The following is a 17,197-nucleotide window of genomic DNA, read 5'->3' on the forward strand; positions in this document are numbered from 1 at the left end:
AGAGCAGCCGCCCGCAGTACGTTCATACGGTCAGCGACTGTTCAGCGGGATGAAAACATTTCTGTCCAGTTTACATCCAGAATAGCACTGCTGTTTTTACATGGTACATATAATTAGCACATGACTGGCAGAAAAAAATGGTCAGAGATGAGACAAAATTGAGTCTAATAATACTAAATGTGCCGTCATGACCTTGAAAAATGACTTTTACTGCTGTAGGTAGATTTAGCAATATTAAAAATGCTGTATGTAATTTTTTGACTGTACTAAAACATAAAATACCATATGTTTGCGAACATGAAACATGTTTCTCTGAAAAACAACGCTACAGCCAGTTATTCTGCTTTGGAAAAAGTTTAATCCATGCCAGAATGCCTGTTTTTGTTTTGGTCTGTGACTCCGCCCACTCCGCCCACACTCCGGGTTGCCAGTTGGTGGAAAACAGTGTTTTACAACTATGGAATCTAGCAAGGAACTGGGTCAGAGATCACAGATTCTACCCGACCTTTGGTAGAATCTTTTACCTTTATTAAGCTTCGGCATCCATCTAAAAAGCTCTGTGAGCAGAGGTTTATTAAAACGCTGATAAATGAACTCATCAACTTTCAGTGTAATTTTGAATTTGGACTGCAGTTCTCATTTCAATTGCTAGCTCTCAATATTACATACTGCAGCTTTAAAAAGATAGTTCATCCAAAGATTAAATTCTGTCAAGTTAGGGTTAGGGTTAATATAATTTGAAGATATTTTGAAGAACATTGGTAACAAAACAGTTGACGGTAGCCATTGAATTCTATAGTATTGTTGCCTTACTATGCAAGTCAGTAGGGACAAGCAACTGTTCTAATCTATGTTCAAAAGAATAAAGAAATTTGTACAGTTTTGGAAAAAGTTGAGGGTGAGTAAATGATGGTAGGTAACCTGACAAAATATTTTTTACAGTTTATGTATTTGTGAAATAGTCATGCCAGATAACAACTTGAAATGCACATTCTGCCAACTTGAGAGAAACCATTTCTGCTGAAAAAACAGGCACTCAATAAATCCAAGTATTGGACTTTATAACTTGGCACAGTATTAGCTGCACCACAGGGAAACCTTTATGGGTTTTAAGAATGGCTTCACCCAAAGCTCTGTCAATGAAAAATGTTATTGGTCGACTGTGCGAACAAACACCTCAAACTTGCTTTTGAGATTTATGTTATTGCCCTGTAGTTGCTTGTTGGTTTTCTTAGAGGTATTTTTCTACAGTGTGTGTGTTGAGATATAGGAAATGCACTGAATCATCTAACTGTTGGCTGTTGTATTTCTTCAGCTAATGCCAGTGAACTCCACATCAGAAGTGTGCGTTATGAAGACACTGGTGCTTATACCTGCATCGCTAGAAACGAGGTTGGTGTGGATGAAGATATCTCATCTCTGTTTGTGGAAGACTCGGCACGAAAGACATGTGAGTGATGGTACTGAAGCTGTTTCAGCACAGATTGTAATGATTTTGTGAACTATGGTTGCTTTCATGTTATGATGATATACTGTAAATGGGAGAATGGTGTTGGCTAGAATGTATAGAACTTTATAAATCAAAAATTAATCAATTAATTGAAATAATAAAATTGTCAATTAATTGAAATAATAAAACTCATAGAATTTAACCTTTAAATAGCAATAACTTATTAAAAGTTAGATTTTAGGACCCTATATATATATTTATTTATTTGAATTTTTTTCTAAAGTTACATTTTATTTTTTACCAAATTATGTGTTTTCCATTTTATTTGCTAAATTAAATTTAAATCAACTAAATTCATAAAAACCACATACTTCTACTACTACTACTATTACTATTATTATCATTAATATTATTATTTTACAATAATAGGGCCCTATCTTTTTTCAGATATTCTGTGTTGCATAGTAAAAATGTTCTGGTAATCAAATTAAGGTATACCATATTAACAATTTAATTAATCTTTTAGTCAAATGAAAATTAAATCTATTTATTCTGTCAATCTAAAATTCATTCAACATTTCCCAAATTCCGTGACATTCCGCATTATATATTAAATTCCATATTTATGACTGGATTCTGCAATTCCGTCCACATTTTCTACATTGTGGCACTCATAGGGCCTTAGGTGTACTGGTAGACTCATGCACACTTTAATGTGGGTTGTTTCGTTCAGTCATCACTGGCAAGAATTTACAAGTCAGTTCACATGTAATGAAGCCACCAATGTGGAAAGGACAGTTTGTCATTAATAAGGTTTTAATGGTCATACAGCAATAAACATCTGCAGATGTGAACAGCCCTTTGGTGTCTGTGCACACATGCCAATTCCTGTTTCAGAAATTACACACATTTTCTGGACTGTTAAATTTACAGTGTTCAATTAGAGTCAAATGAAGGTCTATAGATCTCAATGTGTCCAATGCGTAAATGGGAGATCCTTTTCTGTCTACTAGTGCCATTTTGAAAGCAATCATTCTGGTTTTAGTAGACAGAGACACTAGTTTTAAAGGGATAATTCACCCAAAAAAGAAAATTTGCTGTTTATGGACTCATCGTCAGGCCATCCAAGACGTAGGTGACTTTTTTTTCTTCAGTGGTAAAGAAGATTTTTAGCTGAAACTGTGGTCCTTAGTGATTCATAAAATGCAAGCCACCGACTTCCCTTGTTTGCAAATAAAAAGCATATCAAGAAACATAAAATTAATACCCGTGGCTCCTGATGATATATCGAGGTCTTAGAAGCGAAATGATTGGTCTGTGCAAGAAACTGAACAATTATTTACAATATTATTACCTGCAATCCAGAGCCTCAGGCAAACGGGGAATTTGATTATTTTCGACAAACTAGTTTTTTTCACACAGTTCATTTCAATGAACTGGTTCAATTCACTATAGTAAAGTTTACTTAATCATGCAATGACGTAACATATACACACTTTTACTATTAAATCATCCAATAATGATGTGAAATGTGGATGTTTTAATGCATGTAAAGTGAATAAAATAGTCTTAATAAACCCACCTTTTTACATAAACAATGAGAAACTATAAAAACTTTCAAGTGCTCGGTTCACACATGCACATATTAGTGGCTCATCGGCCTTCAGTCCGAGTCAAACTGTTTGTTCAGTTCAGTGACTGTTGGAGGAATTGAAAAATTAGTTATAATTGAGTAACTTGTAGATCTCTGCCGCCCGAGCGGTGAACTTTTTCATATAGTTCCGTTTGATTTTGATAACTGATTCACAAAAAATAACGGGTTCAAAAGAATGATTCATGAACCAAACATGTTCGCTTGAGGCTCTGGATTGCAGGTAATAATGTTGTAAATAATTTTCAGTTTCTTGCACAGACCGATTGTTTCACTTCATAAGACTTCAATATATCGTCAGGAGCCACAGGTATTCATTTTGTGTTGCCTGATATGTTTTTTTGTTGTTTTTTTTATCTCAAAATCCTGCCTTGCATTTTATGAATCACCAAGGATCACAGTTTCAACTAAAAACGTCTTTAACAATACAACCCTGACCAAACATAATCACTGATGGAGGTGTAAATCACAAATCAGTACCTTCCTCTCGTGACTTATTTCTTAATTCTAAAAGTCAGTAATAAAAGATATGAAACACATCCACATTACGAAAATGAAGGTAGTGTTCCCTGTCCAAAACACACATTCTGTCTATGAGCTCCACAGAACACGTATCAAAGTCTTATAATAAATCAGCTATATTTTCTCTAACTCAGTGTCCTTGTTGAATATAAAAGGCTTAATAAAAGACAGGTGACAAGTCCCATATGAAGGGCTTAAAGCCTGGTTATTTTTGCATTTAAATAATCTCAAATAAGACCTTTGAAGAAGTCTTTTATATGTTAACCCTCATGTTTGGGACCTGACAGACCTCAAGGCCATTTTAATATCTCTGACACTGAGCAAGCAGATTGATATTTCATGAGTTTATGAAAATTGAGTTTAAAATTTCACTTTGATAACATGCATCAACCATCCCCAATGACAATTTACTTGTAGCAAGTTTGAGTTCTCTGAGAAGCCACATAAAAACATGAATAAATTCAATGCACAAGATTTGCTGAGTGCTGTACACAGTGTCAAGAAACACTGCTGGTGCTTGTTTCTTTTGATTCATTTTATTGTATTTTTCAACACTCTATTTCTGCTGATCAAAAACATCACTAGAATGGACACAGACACATTTATGAAAATTGCATGTCCACTGTGTGGAAAAAGGCTTCAGGAATATCTGCCTGCAGGGTTTCAGTCAGCTCAGTGGGTCAGACTAAAGGAATCTCAGAAAAAAAGCACAGAGTCATTTCGAAATGAAGTTCACGTTCATCTGATCCCATCTATCAGCACTTAACACTAGGGCTGCACGATTTGGGAGGGGGGGGGGGGGTCAAATTGTGACTTTCTGGTTAAAAATTAAAAATTGCGAAAAAAAAGTTGCGCAAAAAAAGTTTTGGTCCTTGTTTGTAGGGCTGCACAATTTGGCCCAAACTTTTATGCCTATATATAAATAAGACTAATAATAATTATGATTATTAAAATTACTAAATAAAAAATTTTCAAATATTAAAAATGACTATTGTAACAATACTATGTCATTTTAAAATAAAAAAGTATTTAATGATAATATACGAAAAACTGCAGGGTGACCTGTTACCATGCTGGCCGCCTACAACTATAAATCATTAGAAAGGTCTAAGGTTTTATTCTAAAATATTATATTAATATGATAAAAATCTGTGGCGATAATTTCTGAGTTTTAATATTTGTCACAAGGTATGCAAAATCAAAAATGGAGTCTGTTTTTATATGAAATATGAGATACTGCATGCATCCTCTGCAAAAAATAAATAAATAAATAAAATAAATAAATCCTATATACTTCTAAGTATGCTGAAGAACATACACATACAGAGTTGCATATGCAATGCAACAGCTCATCTTGACCTTCATGGCCATTATTTCTAATATTACTAATTCTTTAAGTTTTCCACAGGATCATATTAATGTGAAATTACTTTTATTACAATTACACATACTGTAAATGTCCAGGGTGAAGTCAGTCTCATCAGTGTGCTTTACTGCTGTCCACTAACTGTCCTCTGTGTTTCCTCATGCTGTCTATCTAGTGGCCAACATTCTCTGGAGGGAGGAAGGTAAATCTGCTTGATACTTATGTCTGATTGTCTGTCTGATTAGTGTTCATGTTACAAAAACGATGACAAACATTTTTAGAGACACTTTGATAGCTGTGTGTGGACTAAATTTCTTTCTGAAATTAATCCAGTCATACACATTTCTATGAAATAGCTGATTCGTAACTATTGTGTTTGAACTGCCCCCTTGCAAATCAATGAAAGCCCCTTTCCACCACTGAATAAAAAACACAAAACGTAATTGCTAGTTTTTCTCTCAAAATTATAACTTTTTTCTCGCAATTGTGAGTTTACATCTCGCATTTCAGACTTTTTCTCAGAACTGTGTGATAAAAATTTGCAATTCTGATTTTTTTTCTCGGAATTGCATCATATAAACTCACAATTACGAGTCATAAAGTTGTGGGATACAAAGTTGCAGTTCTGACAAAGTCAGAATCGCAAGATATAAACTGAGTTTTATTTTATTTTATTTTTTTTATTGTGAATTGTGAGATATAAACTCGCAATTGCAAGTTATGAAGTCCAATTCTGAGTGGAAAAAATATTTTCTTACAATTGCGAGTTTCTATCTCACAATCCTGACTTTCTAACCAACAACTGAGAGTGAAAAAGTCACAACTGCGAGATATAAACTCTCAATTCTGAGAAATAAAGTCAGTGTGTTTTTTTTTCCTCAGAACTTGACTTCTAGGGACTTCTGTGAGATTGTGAGATATAAACTCGCAATTGTAAGAAAACAGTCAGAACTATGAGATAAAAAGTCGCAATTACCTTTTTTATTTTTAATTTAGTGGCGGCTTCTACACAAATCAGTGCCTGCGTATGATCATTAGGAACAGTCATCCACCATCTCGACTCATGGAGATGACCGCCAGCACAGATCAACCGCATCTTACCTGCGACCGTGTGTTTTTACACCTTCTGCTTTCTGACAGCATGACAAATCTGTGCTGCCGCTCCTCTGACGTGACCACACTAATTAGCAGCTGTTGTTTGCTGCCAGGTGACAGACCTGCAAATGCACTTTTTGGAGTGGTTTCAGGAGATTTTAGTAGTCTCTGCTGTCTGACCGTATGACAGCGGCATTGTTTGAAACAGTTTTCTCCCCCCCGTGGCTCACCGTTTGCTGTTGTTCTCTCTGAAGGAAGAGTGTGTGTGTGTAATGGCGTGTGTGATGTTGTGTGTGCTTGCAGGGCTCAGTGTGGGGAACATGTTCTATGTGTTCTCCAGCGAAGGGATCACCATACTGCAGCCCGGCAACTGTGAGATTCGCAGACGCATCCCGCGGACAGAGAGGATTCTGGGTAGTTATGTAAGTCTTGGCTTGAACCCAAAACAAAAGACAGAAATAAGAGTATTCATTATGGTTAATGCCAGTGAAGCCTGACTGCTTTAAGATTGTTTGTTAAGATTATTTTCACATTCTTCCACCCCCATAATTCTTATTACTGCAAAAGCAAACCATTATCATTAGTATAATATATACTACTATTCAAAAAGTAAGATTAGTAAGACTTTTATTTCATAACACTTTATTTAAAGCCTTTATGTATAATGCATTATGAAAGTATTCATAATGTATGTTGTAATGCATTATGTCTAATCTTCATAAATAATTGTAACCAAAGTTAAAATGCATTATAATATTTGAAGGTTTGTTTGTTATGTGTTCTAATGTATTATACTTTCTAAAGGTGCAACAATGGATAGATAAGTATTATAATGTAATTAATTGTTTAATAATCATGAATATAATAGGTGCAAAATATAATTTCTTGGTTCTTTTGATTTGCAACATGTTTTGACATTCTTAAAGGTTTCAAAGGGGGTGGTTTTCACAGTGATGCCATAGAAGAACTATTTTTGGTCCCTAAAGAACCCTCCAAGTGAAAAGTTCTGAAAAGCACAATTTCTTTTTAGTGTGATGAACATTTTAATAATCTAAAGAACCTTTTTCTACTGTAAAGAACCTTTTGTGCAATGGTCATGTTCCCTGGAGGTTGAAGGTTCTTCATGTAACCATAGCTGCCAATTAAGAACCTTTATTTTATGAGTGCACAGACACAAACATATTTTCCCTGCAGGAAGAACTGTGTCCCAGAAGCACAGACGTCTCTTCACAGGAGTGTGTATGGGCGTCTGCGGTCAGCGTGAGGGACAAGTATGTGTATGTGTCTCAGCCGCTTCAGAACAGACTGCTGTTGATCGACACACAGGCGCAGAGAGTCGTGCAGGTGAGGTTGTGTCAGTTTTCAGCCAACCACAGCTCTCCTATCTCATAAGAGTTCTCAATAGATATTATCAGTGCTAGGCAGATTACTTCCAAATTGTAGTCTGTTACTGATTCCAGATTACATGACAAAAATTGTAGTTAGTAACGTAATCCATTACATTACATGTTTTAGGTAATCTGATCAGACTACTTTTTGATTACTTTTGACCTAACTCGATTATCACATTAATTAAAATAGGATAATCTCGTACCATATTGATATAGAAATACAAAGAGAAAGAAAATATTTTCCATTCGTTGTTATTAACAACATAAAGTGCATTAAACATTGCATAAGGTTTCCCACACTGGGGTTTGTGAAGGACCTCCAGGGGGTTTAATGAAAAGAAAATTAATTAAACCATAAAAATGCAAAACTGAAATAAATTTTTAAATAACAACAATAAAAATAAAACACCTATTAAAAAATATTCAATATTTTATACGTTTACCTGAATGTCATGTGACCATTAACCAACGTCAGAGAACCGTGAACATGCAAATGTGTTACTTATTAATTTAGTCATTTAAAATATTATGCAAAAGAGATTTGGCTGACCAAAAAAAAAAAAAAAAAAAAAAAAAAAGGTAATCCTTGCATTTCATGTAAATAAGGAATAAAGTGAATTTGTGCATTTTAATGTGCTTGAAAGTCTTCCATATAAGCATTAAGCATCAGGACTGATTGGGCACGCACGCTCGATTTTCTGCACAGGGGAGAGCTTGTTCTTTTCCCAGTTGATCACAACTGTGACCACACAACTGTTCTTGCGACCAGGCCAGGATGAGCCGGTTGTCGAGATAGTTGAGGATCCTGATGCCCACTTCCCGTAACGGGGCAAGGGCGCCCTCTGCAAACTTCGTGAAGACACGGGGGGACAGAGAGATGCCGAAAGGGAGGACCCTGTACTGCCATGCCCGCCCCTCGAATGCGAACCGTAGGAACGGGATGAAGTAAGGGCTGTAAAACCCCTGCCTCATCTCGGCTGGAGGGACCGGCTCGATTGCATCCTTTGCCAGGAGGACAGCAATCTCCTCACGCAAGACAGGTGCGTCTCGGATTGCCACCGAAGTCTCGAGAATGCCGCTGAACTTGGGAGGTCGTCTGGTGAACTGAATCGCATAGCCGAGTCGAATTGTGCGAATGAGCCAGCGCCAGCAAGCCACGCCCCTAGACACCGTGCAAGTGGCACCAAAGGAACAACTGGCGTACCCGCAGTGGTGCAGCAAAGGGGAGTAAGACTGGATGGAACAGAAGGTGGTGCATTCTGACTCATCCCCACAGAACTCCCTGAGTCCCTGGGGGGACTGGCTAGAGGCGCACAGGGAGGCACTGCGTCCCCGAACCACACTCTCTTGGCCGCTGGCAAGATGGGTCGCGGGCGAGAGTGAGGAGGCAGCGTTTCGCACACTGTCAGCCCGCGAACCTGAGAACCCGGAGGAAGGGGAAATTGCTCTTTTATTGAAAACGTGGGTACCACAAAAAGAAACACAGGATTCTCCGCCCAGCCCTCCACCGGGGAAAGGAGCGACGCTCTCCTCGTCGTCTCCTGGGAAAGAGCAAAATTCCACATCTCCGGGTTGCCCGCGTCAGGGCCGCTTCGTAGACTTCGTAGTGGATGCACCTGTCGCCTATTTATACCCGTATGCACGGGGAGTGGCTCAGGTATGCAAAATCCACTAGCCAATATTCATTGGCGTTTTCTCTTAATATCAGAGGTGATTGGGGCTCCCAAGTGAATCCCCTAATGTCGTCACGACATAACTCGAAGTGAACGACAGATAGGGAACAATCAATATACAGAGAACAATGGAAACCATAAGATGAATGTGCACAGTGAGACAAGGGACGTGCATTTGCGTGCGTGTGTGCGTGCAAAGATGAAAGTGGTTTCAGAAAGCAGAGCTGCTGTTGATAAACACCAGCGTGTCACAGGTCGTGTGGACATGTCACAAGGTCACGGCTAATAACTGATCACAGGAGCTCAGTGAAGAATAAACTACAACACACTACAGATGATAGTGACAGTCATTCAGCATTTCAAGATTTTATAACTAATGATGGAAGTGCCTCATAACGTTCTTCTGATCAGTACTTTGAATGTTTCTTTTATTTCCATTGTAATCCATATAAGTCAAATTTAGATTCCTTTTAGTTTACACAGTAACTTTTACATGCAAATCTAATGCAGTGGTACCTAAAATAACATAACAAAATGTTAATAAAATAACAAAATAAATATTGAACAAACTTTGTTTTAAAACAATAACTAATTACTATATAGACATGCTGCGTGTGTGTATAAAACTACTAAAAATTACAAAAACACAACTAATTTCCTAAAACTTTAACTAAAATTAAGACAAATATGGAAAATATAAAAAATAAAAACTGTTTCAAAATAATAAAAAAAAAACTGTAATAGTATCTCAATAATACTAAAATAACAGTGCCATGTACTTTTGGAATTTTTTCAAATGTATGTATAATTAGGTTGTACTTGGTAATCAATACTTGACAACTAGAAATAAACAATACCAAGCTATATGTAATTATGAGTAAGATCTTTTTCATTCATGAATCAAACAGTATTGTTTCTCAGTATCAATGGCTGTGATTGGATCACAAGGCCACAGTAAATCACATGACTGACATTCAGAGCACTTCAAACTGTGAATATACTGTTTCACATAGTTGAATAATCATGAAGCTAATACTGAGTAACTTACATTTATACACAATTCTGCTGGTCTGTTTTTGCTTTGATAATGAAATTAATTTAAAAATCAATTAATGAAGGAAACCACTCGTGTGTGCTCAGAGACTGGCTCTGATTCTGCTTTGGCTTCATTTGGAGCTTACATTCATTCTGAAAGTGTTCGTAGTGAAAGCACACCCTGTATTAAGACACTTGCCTTGCGGAAATAAATCACAATGGGTGCTTTACTCATAATAGCTGCTCTTGACAAGCAAAACTGAATGGCTTTCCCCTCTTGTGTTGAATGACAGGCTGTGGAAACGGACGCCATGCCCGTCAAACTCTTCTACGACAAATCTCACGATCAGCTGTGGCTGTTGAGCTGGAGAGACCTGCTGAAGTCCCGCTCTACACTGCAGGTGACGCTCACAAAGCCTTCACTGTCTACAAGGAAAATATCGTTTCTAGTTTTGGGAATTTTGATTCACCCAGATAGTTCCTAAAGACTCTTGAGCAAATTAGTGAGTGGTCACACATTCTTCATGCCGCCCCACTGTTGTGTTTTTTATATATATATATATATATATATATATATATATATATATATATATATTCTGAGAGTTCATTGAGTTTATGAGGGGCCGCTTATCTGCTAACAGTCTGTATTTTTTAATATTTGGTGTTAATGTGTGATGTGTAGTCTTTGCTTGACAAAAGCATTTCTGCACTGACTGCAGATAACACATTCAAGTCCATTTTGACCCAGAAGTGATACATAATTCTAAAAATGCTTAGTGTTTAATAAGGGAATAAAACTTTGCATATGCATTAAGACCCTAAATACACTATTTATTTTTCTAAATAGATAAATTCTAAACGGAGATATAACCAAAAAATTATGTTTCGTGCTCAGTTACATGTTTCATGCATTTTGACCGGGCATGTGGAGTACCATTTGGTGTCAAATATGTTTTTTGTAAAGTTATCTATGAAGTTATATTAGTGTTATCTCACACGTTACTTTTGGCACTGAATTTGGTTTTTGTTCATGTTTTTAACAAACATGGATATGTACTGTATGTCTATGATGAACCACTGCAGCATGAAAACCTGATGGATTTTTTAATCTGAAAGTGAAAGTTTATGCAATTAAAATGTTGTTTGAAACATTTTCATAGTTATATTTAGGTTGTAATTATGTTGTTTTGTTAGAAATAAATAGGTAGGTTTCATAAATTTCATAAATTTGAGCAATCAGGAGTTCAATGGAATTAAGGAACTAGGGTTAATACTGGTAAATCTCAGATTATATGCAGGGTGCGAATTATGGGGGGGGTTGGGGGGTCTGACCCCCCTAAAAAAGGCTTTATCCCCCCTGATGGACATCAAAACTAGATGTAGGGGGGGTCAGATAGAAAGAAGTCTAGCCTACGCTAATATGGAGATTTATTTGTAGATATTAATATGCATTTTTATAGCCCTGACTGATTTTAATATGTAAATTTGGCAGCCCCTGAAATGGGTCGTATTGGCATTACATGATCGGTTGAAGAATATGCATCAGCACTCATTCAAAGACGTGCATTTATTGCTTGGAAGGAGTAAGACCACCTAAAATGCATGTGTAGATTCAAGTTGACCCTCTTCAATTTAATGCTGTTGAACTGAATTTATGGAGCAAACTATTTGCTAAAATAAACATAACATTAACAGCACCGCTGAAATACAAGCACGCGGTTCTGTCAGTGTGAACGTTGCATGTGTTACTATAACAAACACTGCGTGTTTTCTTTCAGAATCATCACTGGCTGTTAGAAAGACAAAAATAGGTTACATAAAAGTTTTTACCTAAAAATTAAGATAAGGTAACGGTGTGAATAATTACATTTTAGACACATTGTCAATCATTTCAATAATGAAAATGAATTTCTAGGAGAACTGTTGTGCATCTCTGATCAACACACAGCGGTGTTTCATTAATGAATCCACGTTTTTAAACGAATCGAGTGAATCAATGATTCAGTGAACCACTCATAAAGGCAGTCACTTGCTTCGTTTCTGAATGAGTCAGCCGTTTGAACTAATCAATGAATGACTCACTTAAGACAGGGATTTGCCACCACCTACTGACGCTTTTGGTTTTATATTTAGAGTACAGTTTCTTTTTTTTTTATAATTCAATATTTCACTCTTTATTTGTATTTTTGTATGTTGAATTCAAATATTTCTTTCTAAAGCTACTTTTTTGTAATGTCTATTCAGTATTTTTTATTTTTTTTGTAAATTAACACAATAACACTAAATTAACTATTATCTTTAATAACTTAGCACATGATGTGCATGTTAATTAATCTCATTAATGAGATTAATTAATCGGCACATTATATAAATAGTTTTTCTTTTAAACAATCACTTTACAGCCCTATTTAAAACATAAAAAATGGTCACTGCGTAATTTGAACCCTGATTATATATGTACATATAAATTTCATAAAATTATTTATTCAACTAACTTTTCTCGTTAATACTATATACATTGCATCATAGTTTGTTGGGGTTTTTTTGTTGTTGTTGTTCATTTAATTAGTTAAAAATGGTGGTAACGTTAATTTTTACTCATTGTTGTTGCTGATCTGACACAATATGGTTTCAGTTGAAAAATCTTTAATAATCTTTAAATCTTAAGTTATGACTGTTTTAGAAAATAATGATTCTAACAACCCGAAATTTAAATTTTTTTAATGCATTATGAAGATTAATTTTATGTGAATTAATTGCTCTATAAAAAAAAATATTTTCCAAAGTTGTAAACAAAGATTATTAAACAAAGACAAAAAAAATGGTAGAAAACAAAAATCTCGGTTTTATCAAAATTTCATGTTTAATTCAGTGCATTACTTGTTTGTAAAATTTACGAGCAATTTCTGAATGAAAACAGTTTCTACACAGTGCAGTTCAGTGTCAGAGCTCCTGACTCGAGCTGCAGGCAAATAAGACGCTTTCTGCTGCATGAAAAAAATTTGCCCGCTTCCCGCTTTATTCTTTGCCAGGTTTGATCTCGGCTGTCCTCATGTCAGCGCACACGTCTGAGAATCACACAGCCTCAAAGACAGAGCAAATGAAAGGCTTTTTATTTAACATACAATGTGTAATTCCAGCCCCCATACACATGAATAATTCATGATTTATTAAATAGCGGGAAAGTCCTCAGGTGTGTTTGCATGTTCAGCATGCCCACAGAGCGCCAGCCGCACAGAATAATGAAGGCGTTTGCTATGAATCACTCAGAAACGCTAAAGAGCACTTTTAGAGGGAAGCTGCATAATTGACTGCAGGGGATATGGATTCACACCACAAATAAATGGCTTGATAATATTCAACTCATTTCGAATGAGAGTAATTGACCCGGGCACGGGCAATTTGTCGGGCCCGGAGTATCCGGAGGCAGTGCTCAGCTCGAGAGGTGAAATATCAAAACCATTTTTTTAATGGCTTAATATTCTTAGTCAAACATCTGAACCTGTTTGTCAGTTCATTAGATTAAACAAATGAGGGGAGATAGAGCTGCATGTGTGCACTTGGCTCTGATCCTACACTCATCACACACATTCACAAATCATCGTTTGCATTCATAATCATCTGCATTGAAGCCAACAGTGGCATTTTTATCAACTTTATAAGCTCTTTTAATAAAACCGTTGTGAATTCCAAACTAAACTTCCAGTATCATCATTATTGTGGTAGTACTGTATCTGCTGGGTAACAAGTGAATGTACTAAAACCTTTATTAATATAAGGTAAGTCTGAACTTTCTTTGCACAATTTCTGAGTGGTCGGATAGCAATCCTATATCCGCATTTGAGAATTGTTTTTTTTATATGAATATTGCTGTAAAGACATTAAATATCCAATAACATATTATAAATACAAATATGGCATGGACAATGCCTTTCTGATTAAAAAACAATTTGCAGATAATATAATATTAATAAAACATGCACTTAAAGAGAGTTCACTTTCATGTCTGTTTCTTAACACTCTTCAGTGCACTTTTTCTGTAAAAATGTGACCAGAGGAGAAGCTAGGAAGTATGATACACGATAATTATCTGTAAAGGGAGCAGAGAAAGCATTATAGACATGATTAAACACTTGGCATGAAGGCTGCATGGGAGTATTATACCACTGCTGAAAGCTGTACTTATACAGTAAATTAATGAATGTCTTACTGTTATATAATAAAATATCAAAGCAAGAATTACTGAAGATCTTTACCAATGACAAATGTGAGTTAAAAACCAGCGTTGGCAAATAAATTAAACAGTGTTACTCACCAGTTATTAACTCATACTAAGCCTTGTTGCTTTCTCAGGCATTGTTGGATAATTAAATCTTAAAAACTGCATTGTGAAAAATCAGATAAAAATCTGATGTGCTGCATGATTCAGAGTGAAGTGGTGTGATCTTATAACAAGCCACTCAAGATAACAGTGTTTTCAGTGTCTTATAACATGAATTAAAAAATAATAATTGCAATTACATGTTTTCCCAATTTGTTCTGCCTGTTTTAATGAAAAATTGCACATACAGTTTCACAGCCTGTATATTTTCAGAAGTCACCGGCTGTTGGTCCTGGTTGTAATAATCTTTTTACTCTCTTCCATTTTTTAAGGTGATCACTTCTGCTAGCTCGGTGGAGCAGCGTCAGATCATCCGTACTCCATTTGAAGGAGTGGAGGACTTCTACATCCCTCCCACCAACCTCATTATCACCCACGTAAGGTATGAAACGATCGTCACTGCTCAGCGTGCATGACCTCTGTCAGATTTTCCACATAATTCTTCCAAAAATGGGAAGCGTTATAATTAAAAGTGCAGCATTTAATAAATCCGCAGAAAGATCATTAACCTGTCTTTGACCATTGTCATCTCAGGTTTGGCTTTGTCTACTTAAAATCGGAGCCCGCGGTGCATAAAATCGACCTTGAGACCTTGAATCTCGTCAAGACCATCAGTCTGAAGAACTATAGCTGTATCCCAGCCAGCATGGCCTACACTCATTTAAGCGGCTACTATTTTATCGAGTGCCAAGTCGAGGACCGTTCGGCCCCGAGCTCACAGTTTCTCATCGACAGTGTAAGCGACGTGGTGATTGGACCCAATCCCAACATCAACGGCCGGCCGTTTGTTTCTCCGGACGGTCGCTTCGTCGTCTCCGTGGACAAGCAACACGGAAAGCTCCAAGTCCAGACCGTCTCCTTCAGCGGTGAGCTGCGGACTGGCCACGAAGCGGACGTCTCGATTCCCCTCGCAGACTTGGAGTTTCAGCCATCCTTCACAGAGGCCAACCAGTATATGATCGTGGCCTCTTCGGCGCAGGGCTCCAAGTTGGTTTTCTCGGACCTGGCGTCGGGAAGAACGAAAGCAATCGAGGATGTCAAGGATCCTATTCCGGCCAGCAGCTGGCCTTGGGGAGACGCCAACAGGGTGGTGGTCTCCAGCGGGGTGTTTGGACGCTACTTGGTCACGTCGTCGGCCGAGTCCCTGTTCGTTCTGGACGGCAAACAGAGCGGCCCTCACTGTGAGGTGTCAGACGTCAAGAGAGGGAACACAGTGGTCTGGGTGGGCGAGGTATGAGCGGCGTACCGCGGGCCGGTTCTGCAGAGGATTGCGTCGGCCGACTGGGCCAAAGCTTGGGAAAACCTTTAAGGGATGCGAACGGACTCAATCCTAGTAGTGAGTTAAACGAACACACATGCGGGTTTCTGTATAGGTACACACACATACACACACATTCAATGACAAGAAACCTTAAACAACAAGGAAACGAACGAGGACACCCTTCAGTGCAACAGTGAACTAATTTGATGATTTTTTGCACTTCCTTGTTAGCAGAAATAGCGTTAAGCATCAGACAGGTTAGGTGATGACTGAACTATGCACAATGCTTTTTAAAGTTTGAGTGTTTTTCTTTTTTTTTCAGTGGGTTCACTTGTTATATATAGTCACTGCAGGAAATGTGTCCGTCAGTGTCATGTCTCATTTTGTCAATGTAGAAAACTGTTGTTTGCCTCATCCCAGTGTTTCTGATCACACAATTCAGCAGCTTTTGTTTTACAGTTATTAGTACACTTCGTTATAATAAACACGTTACAATAATATTTTGCATTTTCATTTTTGTAATGAGGTGAGTACTCATCCTCAGAGCTCTCGCTGTGTGTGGGTTTGTTTTTGTGGAGCTACACTTTGGGGACACCGTCACCCCAAAACAATTTGCTACAGCTGACCTCCCTTTGGGGACATTATATAGGACAAATCCTATATTAAATATTTGCTTTTTAATTAAATGATTTCTTTTAGAAATACGGTGTGTGTTGGTCAAATTTTGATCAAATGTCCCCACTACAAGGATAGAAAACCATTGTGTGAAGCAGGAAAATGGTTTAATAAACATACTACATAATGTCTGAATGAATATGTTCAAATGCAGAGGTTTGTGTAAAGGCATAGGGGATAGAAAATAACATTAGCTCAGTTTGAACACAATAAAAGTCAATGGAAACACCTGCCATTAAAGAAAAAAAAGTGTGTGTCGATCTTCTTTTGGCTTTTTTGCATCAGTTCTGTCTAAACACAAACTTCAGTTTCATTGAAGCAGTCCTATATTCGTATATTGCATTCAAACAACCAGCTAAAAAATAGACTAGCAAATAGCAATGAAAGAAAAGTATATTCTTGCTAAATAGAAATAGCTCGGCAATGAGGTGCACTGTGCTAGATAAAAACTCATTTGGTGCATCAGATGTTTGAAAGGCAACAGAAAACATTCAGTACATTCAACACACATGAACCAAATTAGAGCACTGTTGCACTGAACACACTATCATCACTACTGAGATGACCGCAAACACAGCTTTAAATCACCCTATTTGAGACAAAATAGCTAAATTGGCATTTCAATGTACTTTCAGGCTCAGTCAGATATGCATGACTACAATATTACTTTAGAAAGCCAGATGGTCAGACCTCAATG

The 17,197-nt window shown here is 37.0% G+C and overlaps 1 protein-coding gene across 1 annotated transcript in view; it reads left to right on the plus strand.

Annotated features, from left to right (window-relative positions):
• The window catches only part of LOC306862924 (follistatin-related protein 4-like), a 181,537-nt gene extending 164,800 nt beyond the window's left edge, over window positions 1-16,737 (plus strand). Inside the window, exons 10-16 of the mRNA XM_079406030.1 lie at window positions 1,316-1,450; window positions 5,165-5,191; window positions 6,388-6,506; window positions 7,279-7,428; window positions 10,477-10,584; window positions 14,837-14,946; window positions 15,099-16,737. Of these exons, the coding sequence (XP_079262156.1) occupies window positions 1,316-1,450; window positions 5,165-5,191; window positions 6,388-6,506; window positions 7,279-7,428; window positions 10,477-10,584; window positions 14,837-14,946; window positions 15,099-15,801 (1,352 nt within the window). The 3' untranslated portion in view covers window positions 15,802-16,737. The remainder of the gene's footprint in view (window positions 1-1,315; window positions 1,451-5,164; window positions 5,192-6,387; window positions 6,507-7,278; window positions 7,429-10,476; window positions 10,585-14,836; window positions 14,947-15,098) is intronic.
• Window positions 16,738-17,197: the final 460 nt, after the last annotated feature.

This window comes from Barbus barbus (assembly GCF_936440315.1).
Source record: "Barbus barbus genome assembly, chromosome: 43".
Classification (NCBI taxonomy): Eukaryota; Metazoa; Chordata; class Actinopteri; order Cypriniformes; family Cyprinidae; genus Barbus; species Barbus barbus.